This window comes from Rana temporaria, chromosome 2, assembly GCF_905171775.1.
Source record: "Rana temporaria chromosome 2, aRanTem1.1, whole genome shotgun sequence".
Lineage (NCBI taxonomy): Eukaryota > Metazoa > Chordata > Amphibia > Anura > Ranidae > Rana > Rana temporaria.
This window is the reverse complement of record NC_053490.1, coordinates 22,669,273-22,681,607: the sequence shown is the minus strand read 5'-3', so window position 1 is coordinate 22,681,607 and position 12,335 is coordinate 22,669,273. Positions and strand designations below refer to the sequence as shown.

The following is a 12,335-nucleotide window of genomic DNA, read 5'->3' as shown; positions in this document are numbered from 1 at the left end:
TCTCGAAATTCCGCAATAAATATCGCATTCGCATGTTGCGATATTTCGATAAAATATCACGAATATTCTAAGCCAATCAGAGCGCTCCTCCAGCATATCTCGAAATTCCGCAATAAATATCGCATTCGCATGTTGCGATATTTCGATAAAATATCACGAATATTCTAAGCCAATCAGAGCGCTCCTACCGCAGTTATTAAAAAAATCGCAATTATTTTCGCATTCGCAATAGCGAAAAATCGCATTCAATTAATTTCGATAAAATATCACGAATATTCGAATTTAGCGAATATATCTCGAATATTCGAATATATATTCGAGATATATCGCGAAATCGAATATGACATATTCTGCTCAACACTATTGCATTGGGGATTAATGGGAATAATGCCCCTTCCAGTGGCAACCAATAAAATAAATGTACCTAACACTGGGGGTCAATGGGAAGAATGCCTTTCTTACAAAAGCATTGGTATCATGCCGGTGGCTCTATTAGGTGGCTCTATTAAGTGGCATTCACTCTGGAACTATGAAGCTACCACAAGGCTGAAGATCAATATGCCAGTTCTTCAAGGAACTCCTAGCAACTGAGTCTAGAGGAACTCTGGTGGAAAATGACTGGCCCCACACCTGGAGATTTAAAAATGTATTGCTAGCACAAACACAGAAGTAATAAAGTAAATCTTTTGCTATGGACAGCAAGAAAGACTTTGGGCCAGATTCAGAGAGAGATACGACGGTGTATCTCCTGATACGCCGTCGTATCTCTGACTTAGGCCGGTCGTATTTATGCGACTGATTCACAGAATCAGTTACGCATAGATATGCCTAAGATCTGACAGGTGTAACTGTGTTACACCGTCGGATCTTAACTGCATTTTAAAAATGGCCGCGGGGGGCGTTCTCGCTGATTTACGCTGAATAATATGTAAATCAGCGAGATACGCAAATTCATGAACGTACGCGGGCCTGACGCAGTGTTTTGCGCGGGGACGCACCTGATTTAAATAGTACACTCCCCCTAGCCGCGGAATTTGAATTCCGCCGGGGGTTTTTTACGATCCGCCGCCGCAAGTTTGGAGGTAAGTGGTTTGTGAATTACCCACTTGCCTCTCAAACTTGCGGCAGCGGATCTTAAATCACATAGATCACGCGGATCTAAAGATCCGCTGATCTATGTGAATCTAGCCCTTTGTCTAGCTTCGTTGTTCACTTATTCCAGGCCTCTGCTTGCCTCGTTTCTTTACTCAACCCAAAATGACTATGATTTGCATCTCGATAAAAGCATTGTTAATAATTTCATTCAGCGCCAGTTTGACAATTGAGGCTGAACCGTTCATTAGCCAGGCGAAAATACAATTTTCCTAATAAAACCTTCATTGGCGATGTGGCCGATGGCCAGGTGTGAGGCGTGTTTGTGTAACCGCTTACATGTAAACGCTTCATCCATCTTGTCGTCCGAGGGAGCTGCAGCCCCTGCACAAGTTAAATGGTGTGTGATAAAACCACGATTACTGTTTATTATTAAAATAGGCTACTTAACAGAGATTCAATTGCTTTCTCAAGTATGTTTAGGAAATACGAAAGTGTTTTATTATGTGTGCCCGCAGATTTAAGGGCTTTTTTTTTTTGTGCCCTTTTAACAAGTAATAAAAGGCTGTCAGTACGGCTCTTGTTTGTTCTTGTCCGATATCGTGCTGTTCACACTTGGCTAATATTTATATACGCACTTAATATTACAAATTTTTTTTTCATTCTATTTTACAAATTGCCTTTTCATTTATTTTTCACCGTCCGGCCTCTTGCTCCACTGAGAAAACGCAAACCGTATTCTTATTTATAAAGTGATGCTGATGTGAGGTAATGTTTTCTCGCCGTTAATTAAGTTTGCTCGGAGTGAAGTAGAGCCAGCCAGTCTACCGTAACTCAGTGGCCTTTTAACAGAATGCCGTTGCAGGCTGCTAATGTGAAAATTGGGCCTGTTGGCGTGTACATGTTATAATAACAGCTACTGAGGGGTGAATGTTGCCTTTCAACATCATAGATTGTGTTTATTATGATAAGCTTTTTATTTTTTTCTCAAAGTGGCTAAGACATTGAGGCAATGATAGAGCTAAAAAGCTGAACTCTAGGTTAAAAACACATTTATATTACACATACTAGTAAAACTTCTCAAATGGACAAGTTTGGGGTTATTATTATATACATTGCTAAAAGAGAGTCTTAGTGGGCAATATGTATGGGAGGGAATGTCAGAGAGTAGGACAGCAGGCAGTATTTACAGAAGGGGAGTGCAGAGGATAGGACAGTGAGTAGAACAGAAATGTGGAGGGTATGACAGAGGGCAATATGTACAGGAGAGGAGTGTGGAGTCTATGACAGCGGGCAGTATGTACAGGAGAGGAGTGTGAAGGATATGATGGGGGCAGTATGCACAAGAGAGGGGTGTTGAGGGGTTTCACAGGGGGCAGTATGCATAGAAGTAGAGGGCATAACAGTGGGTACAGGAGAGGGGTGTGGAGTGTATGAAAGCAAGTTGTATATACAGGAGAGAAGTGTGAATGTTATGTTAGCAGGCAGTATGTGCAGGAGAGAAGTGTGGAGGGTATGACAGTGGGCAGTATGTACAGGAGAGGAGTTTGGGGGGTATGACAGAAGGCAATATGTACAGGAGAGTAGTGTGGAGGGCATGACAGTGGGCAGTATGTACAGGAGAGGAGTGTGGATGTTATGTTAGCAGGCAGTATGTGTAAAAGAGGAGTGTGGAGGGTATGATGGTGGGCAGTATGTGCAGGAGAGGAGTGAGGATGGTATGATGGGCAGTATGTGCAGGAGAGGAGTGAGGATGGTATGATGGGGCAGTATATGCAGGAGAGGAATGAGGAGGGTCTGATGGGGCAGTATGTGCAGGAAAAGCGTGGGGAGGGTATGATGGGGGCAGTATGTGCAGGAGAGGAGTGAAGATGGTGTGATGGGGCAGTATGTACAGGAGAGGAGTGAGGATGGTATGATGGGGGCAGTATGTGCAGAAGAGGAGTGAGGAGGGTATGATGAGGGCAGTATGTGCAGGAGAGGAGTGAGGAGGGTATCATGGGGGCAGTATGTACAGGAGAGGAGTGAGAAGGGTATGATGGGAGCAGTATGTGCAGGAGAGGAGTGAGGAGGGTATCATGGGGCAGTATGTACAGGAGAGGAATGAGGAGGGTCTGATGGGGGAAGAATGTGCAGGAAAGGAGTGAGGATGGTATGATGGAGCAATATGCACAGGAGAGGAGTGAGGACGGTATGATGGGGGCAGTATGTGCAGGAGAGGAGTGAGGAGGGTATCATGGGGGCAGTATGTACAGGAGAGGAATGAGGAGGGTCTGATGGGGGAAGTATGTGCAGGAGAGGAGTGAGGATGGTATGATGGGGCAATATGTACAGGAGAGGAGTGAGGAGGGTATGATGGGGACAGTATGTGCAGGAGAGGAGTGAGGAGGATATCATGGGGCAGTATGTACGGAAAAGGAATGAGGAGGGTCTGATGGGGGAAGTATGTGCAGGAGAGGAGTGAGAAGGGTATGATGGGGGCAATATGTACAGGAGAGGAGTGAGAAGGGTATGATGGGGGCAGTATGTACAGGAGAGGAGCGAGAAGGGTATGATAGGGGCAGTATGTACAGGAGAGGAGTGAGAAGGGTATGATGGGAGCAGTATGTACAGAAGAGGAGTGAGAAGTGTATGATTAGAGCAGTATGTACAGGAGAGGAGTGAGAAGGGTATGATGGGGGCAATATGTACAGGAGAGGAGTGAGAAGGGTATGATGGGGGCAGTATGTACAGGAGAGGAGCGAGAAGGGTATGATGGGGGCAGTATGCGCAGGAGAGGAGTGAGAAGGGTATGATGGGGGCAGTATGTACAGGAGAGGAGTGAGAAGGGTATGATGGGGGCAGTGGGTGCAGGAGATAAGAGTGGAGGATATGACAGGGCCAGTAAGAGCAGGAAAGCTGTATGGCGGGTGTCACTAAGCAGTATGTGCAGGAGAGGAGAGCAGAGGTTAGGACAGTCAGCAGTGTCTGTTTAGGAAAAGAGTGCAGAGGGCATCAGGAGATATAAAAGAGACATTGAGTGCAGGGGAGCAGTGTGTCGAGTGTATGACAGGGAACTCTATGTGCAGGAAAGGGGTGCAGAGGGATTGACAGGGGGCAGTATGTTTGAATGATGTTGTGAAACTCTCCTTTTACCATGTGCGGTATGACAGTCTTGCAGGACTTAATTGCTATGAATTTGAATACAATTGTGGGATTATTGAACACATCTGCATGTCACTCAGCCTATAATTATTATTAATGGCCTTACAGCAGTACAGAGTAGCACATATGTTACTGGAGTGTATTTGATTATGTGTGGAAACCTAATCACATTACAGGCATATGCTTAGCATGTAGGATGCACATGTTCCAAGCGTATGGAAGCTGCTGGTGAAAATGTCACGTAGATGATTTGATAAAATAAAAGCTAAATTGAAGTTAGACAATGTGTAAGGGCAGCTAATGAATTATATCTCTAGCTCCGGTATTTAACCAGTGCAGTTCTCACACCCGTGCACCCATATGGACCAAAAGCAAATGTTTTATTTTTTATGCAATCCATAGACATAAAACACACAATTCTTTTCTACTTTCATCAGTGTTAAGAAAAAAAAATGTGTTACTATAGACAAAAGTCTCAATTTTATTCCATGAATTGTCCTATTTATTTTACAAATGAAATAAAGTCTTTTTTAATGCAACACAAAAAAATGTAGCCAAATGCAATTTAATGTTTGGAAAATTAGAAATACAGTAAAAGAAAAAAAGGCAGGGGTTAAATATGAATTCCAGGTACTGTATGGCTATTTTTGTACAGTTATGTTCGTCCAGCCTGACGTAGTTTTTAATTCCTCCCCATGCTATCCAACACTGAAGAGGATGTTTTTTCTGTGATTATACAGTATGTTAAATTTCTTAAAATGTCACCTGAATTGGGCATCCTATAACATTGTGCCCCCTGGTTATGTTTCCTATGTTTTTAGTGGCATGTGACATTGACACCAGTGCTAAAGGCACAGTGCCTGCCATTTAGTCTCATTTAGATGATTAATGCATTTCCAGGCCTGCTGACAACTTTCTGGGACCTATTGGTGCCCACCCTTTCCTGTGCTATGTACCTCCCCTGTGGGACCTATAGGTGCCTAACCTTCCTGTGCCATGTACCTCCCCTGTGGGAGCTATTGGTGCATACCCTTTCCTGTGTGACCTATTGGTGCCTACCCTTTCCTGTTCTATGTACCTCCCCTGTGGGACCTATTGGTGCCTACCCTTTCCTGTGCCATTTACCTCCCCTGTGGGGCCTATTGGTGCCCACCCTTTCCTGTGCTACGTAACTCCCCTGTGAGATCTATTGGTGACCACCCTTCCTGTGCCATGTATATCCCCTGTGATACCTATTGGTGCCTACCCTTTTCTGTGTCATGTACCTCCCCTGTGGGACCTTATGGTGCCTACCCCTTCCTGAGCTATGTACCTCCCCTCTGATACCTATTGGTGCCTGCCCTTCCTGTGCCATTTACCTCCCCTGTGGGACCTATTGGTGCCTACCCTTTCCTGTGCTACGTAACTCCCCTGTGAGATCTATTGGTGACCACCCTTCCTGTGCCATGTATATCCCCTGTGGGACCTATTGGTGCCTACCCTTTTCTGTGTTATGTGCCTCCCCTGTGGGTTCTATTGGTGCCTACCCTTTCCTGTGCCATTTACCTCCCCTGTGAGATCTATTGGTGACCACCCTTCCTGTGCCATGTATATCCCCTGTGATACCTATTGGTGCCTACCCTTTTCTGTGCCATTTACCTCCCCTGTGGGACCTATTGGTGCCTACCCTTTCCTGTGCTATGTAACTCCCCTTTGGGACCTATTGGTGCCTACCCTTCCTGTGCCATGTACCTCCCCCGTGGGATTTATTGGCGCTCACCTGTTCCTGTGCCATTTACCTCCCCGGTGGGACCTATTGGTGCCTACCCTTTGCTGTGCTATGTACCTCCCTTGTGGGACATATTGGTGCCTACCCTTTCTTGTGCTATGTACCTCCCCTGTGTGACCTATTGGTGTCTACCCTTTCCTGTGCTATGTACCTAGCTCCCCTGTGGGACCTATTGTTACCCTTTTCTGCGCTGTGTACCTCTACTATGGGACACATAGATGCCAACCCTTTCCTGTGCTATGTACCTCTACTATGGGAAATATTGATGCCTACCCTTTCCTGTGCTATGTACTTCCCCTGTGGGACCTATTGATGTCTATCTTTTTCTGTGCTATTTACCTTCCAACTATGCAACTCAAATCAAGTCAAATGTCAGAGCCACCAATGAAGTGCTGTCATTGTTTGAATAAATTGGATAAAGGAGAAAAGGGTTGATGCTAAAAGCAGCTTTAAGCTTAGCTTATGTACCTCCCGCTCTTCAGCTTTGCAGAGTTCAAACTACTAAACTTAGTTCGGCTGCCACTTACATATGTGGCAGTTCCATGTAATGATAGATTTCTGGCATTCAAATTAGCTAAAATAAAAACATACAGTACATATATTAATGCCGTTTCACGTCTTCATCTGGAGCTCATTTTTAAAACGTTACTATTTTACTTATGTTTTTTCAGAAACATTACTGATTCCTCTCTTCAAAAGTAAAGGACCAATTCTATTCAATGTTGAGGAGAAGGGCCGTGCCATGGATGTGAAAGAGAGGAAACCGTACCGATCCCTAACCAGGAGGCGCGATACTGAGCGCCGATATACGAGTTCCTCTGCCGAAAGTGATGAAAGCAAGATACCCCAAAAATCTTACAGCTCCAGCGAGACTTTAAAAGCCTATGACCAAGACTCCAGACTGTCCTACAGCAACCGAATAAAGGAAATGGTCCACCCAGAGGTCGATGAGTTCTGCCGATCTGGTGAGTTCCAACAAGAGATTGACTTAAACTGAATGGAAAGCCAATACATTTTTATTTATTTTTTGTTATGGATAGAGTAGGGAATGCGTAAGTTCCCTTTAACCCTGTTTATAATTCCATCTGTTTTCCCTTCACTTCCTGTTCTAGAGAGCAAAAATAGAAGGGGCTAGATTCAGAAAGAATTTACGCCGGCGTATTCTAAATTCAAATCTGCGCCGGCGTATCTTCTTTCTGTATTCAGAAAGCAAGATACGCCAAAATTAGGCTAAGATCCGACTAGTGTAAGTCTCTTACGCCGTCGTATCTTAGGGTGCATATTTACGCTGGCCGCTAGGTGACGCTGCTGTCGATGACGCAGCGTAGAATATGCAAATGAGCTGGATACGCCGATTCAGAAACGTACGTGCGCCTGGCGGATTTTTTTACGTCGTTTGCGTAAGGCTTTTTCCGGCGTAACGTTACTCCTGCTATATGTGGCATAGCCAATGTTAAGTATGGATGTCGTTCCCGTGTCGAATTTTAAAATTTTTACGTTGTTTGCATAAGTCGTTCGCGAATAGGGCTTTGTGTAAATTACGTTCACGTCGAAAGCATTGACTATTTGCGATGTGATTAGGAGCATGCGCACTGGGATACATTTACGGCCGGCGCATGCGCCGTTCGTGAGAAACGTCATTTACGTGGGGTCATGTTTTATTTACATAAAACACGCCCACCTCTTGACAATTTGAATTTGGCGCGCTTACGCCGGCAGAATTACGATACGCAACTTACGGAGCAAGTGTTTTGTGAATACTGCACTTGCCCGTCTAAGTTGCAGAGGCGTAGCATAAATAGGATACGCTACGCCCGCACAAACTTGCGTCCCCCTACGTGAATCTAGCCCAAGATATTTAACCATTGGGAGACACTGGTCAACAGATAGATAAATGTGTAATTTTTCTAGGAGTAATGCAGACAGCAATAAAAACCTGAAAGGAATTCCAACAATTCTTTACTCTAATTTTTTAAAAAAGCTGAAATTACAAACACTTTAACCAATTCAGTTTTCATACCTGTATACCATACCACAGCAATTTATACATTTCCACTATGTGTAGCACTCTGTAGTTTAAGCAGGGAGCTCCTCACAAATGTACCTGCCAGGAGTAGTTATCCTGGTTGATTGATAGAGATCTATTGATTTCTCCCTAAGTTTGGTCTTTTGCGCTTTTCTCTTCTACCACTAGGTGGTACTTAGATATAAGAAAAGCAACCCAGGGTCGGGTTATGGGTATGTGGGGTATCTAAGCCAATGGGCAGGGGTTTTCTTGAATCCCTTGGCCTGCTTGGAGAACCTATCTATATCGGATGGAGTTAGGTGATCTGTGTTCCGTGCCATCTGGATGGCTGTCTGGGTGAACATGTGTTTTATTGCCCGTGCTGCTAGGCCAGAGATTGGGCCTATCCCAGGCACATCTGGCTGCTAGGCTGCCTGAGGGCCTATCCAGAAGTAAGAGAGCAGCGCAGGGTTGGGACTGCGGCTTGCAGTCCAGCCAAATGTGACGGTTCTGTTGGCCGGAGGACCTGTCGCGGTCGAAGGTAGAGGGGAAGCTTTTGCCAGTAAGGGACTATCGGCCTTATTACCAGGGACCACAGCTGGGCTTACCCTAGGTATTTAAGGAGGCATGCCCCCTGCCAATCCAGATTGGGGATTGGTCAGGGCTTCATTAGAACACCTCAGACCGCACCACCTCCTTTTTCCTCCTCCCTTTCCAGAAAACGCTAGAACATTCTGGAATGAAGTGGGAGGTTTTGGTGATGCTGCCTGTGAGTCACCCAGCTCTGCGTCACTCTCAACCTAGATCAAAACATACTCAGGTTTGGCTGTCAGTCTACTCACAAACAAATATACACTATTCTTTATACTGCAGCAGGTTAGCTCGGCTGCGCAAATCGCCATAGGTGTACGTTGGGCTTGTACACTGAGATCTGTGGGTGCGTGCACGCCGCTGGAGGCACAAGCACGCTCCCACTGGGCAGCGGGGGAGGCAATCAGTGAGTCCGGCGGACTTGATGTCTGCTGGCCTCCCGCGATTGTTCCCCGCAGTGACGGAACGGGGATCTGCCTGTGTAAACAGGGAAAATCTCCATTCTGACAGGGGAGATCACACAGATCCTGTCTTTCTGCTATGCTATCTGTCCACCGCAATGTCGCAGTCCAGCTAAAAATCGCAGATCACCGCCATTACTAGTAAAAAATAATAATAAAAAAAATGCCATAAATCTATCTCCTATTTTGTAGACATAGTAACTTTTGCGCAAACCAATCAATATACGCTTTTTGTGATTTTGTTTTTTTTACCAAAAATATGTAGCAGAATACAAATTGGCCTAAATTGATAAATACATTTTCGTTTATTTTTTTGTAAATGTTTCATAGCAGAAAGTACTTTTTTTTTTTTTTTTTAATTGACACTCTTATTTTGTTTATAGCGTAAAAAAATAAAAACCACAGAGGTGATCAAATACCACCAAAAGAAAGCTCTATTTGTGGGGAAAGAAAGGACATCAATTTTGTTTGGGTACAGCGCCGCACGATCGCGCAATTGACAGTTAATGGACACAGTGCTGTATCGCAAAAAATGGCCTGGTGAATCCTTCCGGGGCTGAAGTGGTTAACCACTTAACCCCCGGACCATATTGATGGTCAAAGACCAGAGTACTTTTTGCGATTCGGCACTGCGTCGCTTTAACTGACAATTGTGCGGTCGTGCGACGTGGTTCCCTAACAAAATTTGTGTCCTTTTTTTCCCACAAATAGAGCTTTCTTTTGGTGGTACTTGATCACCTCTGCGGTTTTTCGTTTTTGTGCTATAAACAAAAATAGAGCGACAATTTTTAAAAAAATTAATATTTTTTACTTTTTGCTATAATAAATATCCCCCAAAAATATATAAAAAAACTATTTTTTTCCTCAGTTTAGGCCGATACCTATTCTTCTACCTATTTTTCGTAAAAAAGAATTGCAATAAACGTTTATTGATTGGTTTGCGCAAAAGTTATAGCGTTTACAAAATAGGGGGTAGTTTTATGGCATTTTTATAAATATTTTTTTTTTACTAGTAATCAGCGATTTTTTTTCGGTACTGCGACATTATGGCGGACTCTTCGGACACTTTTAAAACATTTTTGGGACCATTGGCATTTTTATAGCGATCAGTGCTATAAAAATGCATTGGATTACTATAAAAATGCCACGGGCAGGGAAGGGGTTAACACTAGGGGGCGGGGAAGGGGTTAAGTATGTTCCCTGGGTGTGTTCTAACTGTAGGGGGGGGTGGCCTCACTAGGGGAAATGACTGATAGATGTTCATACATTGTATGAACAGACGGTCAGGCATTTCTCCCCTGACAGGACCGGGAGCTGTGTGTTTCATTGCTCTGTAACGAGCAATCACGGATGCCCGGCGGCGATCGCGCCCGACGGGCACACGCACGGGAGTCAGGGACGAGCGGGGGGCGCGCGCACGTGCCTCCGGCGGCGCGCACCCGCCCCTAGTGCCCGCTTAGAGAGCCGACGTTATACTACGGCCTCTCGCGTAGGAGAGCCGACCTGCCGCCGTAGAACTGCGGCGGCTGGTCGGCAAGTAGTTAAGGAATGTGATGAATGGTCACAGTTGCTTGTCCTCTTAAAGGAGAAGTACAGACAAAGCTAATTTCGCTGTACTTCTTGTGTGGATCACAGGAGTGCAGTTCGTTCTGAAGCCCGCTGACGGCTGATGTCACAGAGCCAGTCCAGGTTCAGGCAAGATTGTGACATCAAAGTCGAGATCCGCCCATATGCCTGGACCGGCACTCGATATAGTCTCTCAGTGAGCCGCAGAGAGCCAGAGCTTCTTGAGCGAGGAGGGGGCAGAACAGAGAGCCAGTGACTGACAGTCAGCAGCTCTCTGCTGTAGGAGCTCTAAGAACTGAGTGATCGGCAGTAATTGATCGCTCAGTGTTAGAACCGGTGGGGGACCGATGCAGCATCAGATCAATGCTGCATCCACCTAGGTAAGTATGACTCTACAAAAAAACAAAACTCCATACTTCTCTTTTAACCAAAGGTGGTGTCATAACTGTGCAACTGTGATGTACAACTGTGCTCCATGCAACAGTTGTACATCAAACAGAGACTAAGGGCCAGATTCACATAGAACTGCGGCGGTGTAACGTATCGTAGATACGTTACACCGCCGCAAGTTTTCATCGCAAGTGCCTGATTCACAGAGCACTTGCGATGAAAACTACGCCGGCTGCCTCCGGCGCAAGGCGGGCCAATTTAAATGGGCGTGCGCCATTTAAATTAGGCGCGCTCCCGCGCCGGACCTACTGCGCATGCTCAGTTGCGCAATTCCCGTCGTGCTTTGCACGCCGTGACGTCATTTTTTCGAGCGGCGACGCGCGTAGCGTACTTCCGTATTCCCGGGCGGCTTACGCAAACGACGTTCACTTTTTAAATTTCAACGCGGGAACGACGGCCATACTTTAGACAGCAATACGTTTGCTGACTAAAGTTAGGGCACCTAAAACGACGACTAACTTTGCGACGGGAAACTAGACTAGCGGCGACGTATCGAACGCGAAAATCCATCGGGGATCCGCCGTAACTCCTAATTTGCATACCCAACGCTGGTTTACGACGCGAACTCCCCCCAGCGGCGGCCGCGGTACTGCATCCTAAGATCCGACAGTGTAAAACAATTATGCCCCGTACACACCATCACTTTATGTGATGAAAAAAAACGACACTTTCTGTGAAGTAAAAAATGACGTTTTTGAAACTTCAATTTTCTAAGACGAAGTTGCCTACACACCATCGTTTTCTCACAATGATCTTGCAAAGTGAGGTTACGTTCCACCACGTTTTACCATTGAAGCTTGCTTCTGGGCATGCGTGGATGAAAAAACGTCTTAGAAAACGACGTTTTTTGCTACACACGGTCAATTTCTGTGAAGTAAAAAGTGCACTTTTGAAAAACGACACATAAAATTGAAGCATGCTTCAATTTTTTTCTGTCGTTTTTTACAAGACATAAAACGACGTTTTCCCCCACACACGGTCAATTAAAGTGACGTTTTTAAAAACGTCATTTTTTTTCATCACATAAAGTGATGGTGTGTACGGGGCATTACACCTGTCGGATCTTAGGGATATCTATGCGTAACTGGTTCTATGAATCAGCCGCATAGATAGAAACAGGGATACGACGGCGTATCCCTTTTGTGAATCTGGCCCTAAGTTGGAAGCTTTCTAGGCTGTAAAGGATAGAAGGGTGTAGTTCCACTTTAAGTCTGCATGTGTAATGAAATACATGTATATATTCACAAATTTTATACCG

General features: G+C 45.1%; 1 protein-coding gene across 1 annotated transcript in view; it reads left to right on the top strand.

The window, feature by feature from the left end:
* LOC120928899 (teneurin-4-like) overlaps positions 1 to 12,335 on the top strand; it is a 527,362-nt gene that overhangs the window by 488,200 nt on the left and 26,827 nt on the right. Inside the window, exon 4 of the mRNA XM_040339966.1 lies at positions 6,676 to 6,969. Within this exon, the coding sequence (XP_040195900.1) occupies positions 6,747 to 6,969 (223 nt within the window). The 5' untranslated portion in view covers positions 6,676 to 6,746. The remainder of the gene's footprint in view (positions 1 to 6,675; positions 6,970 to 12,335) is intronic.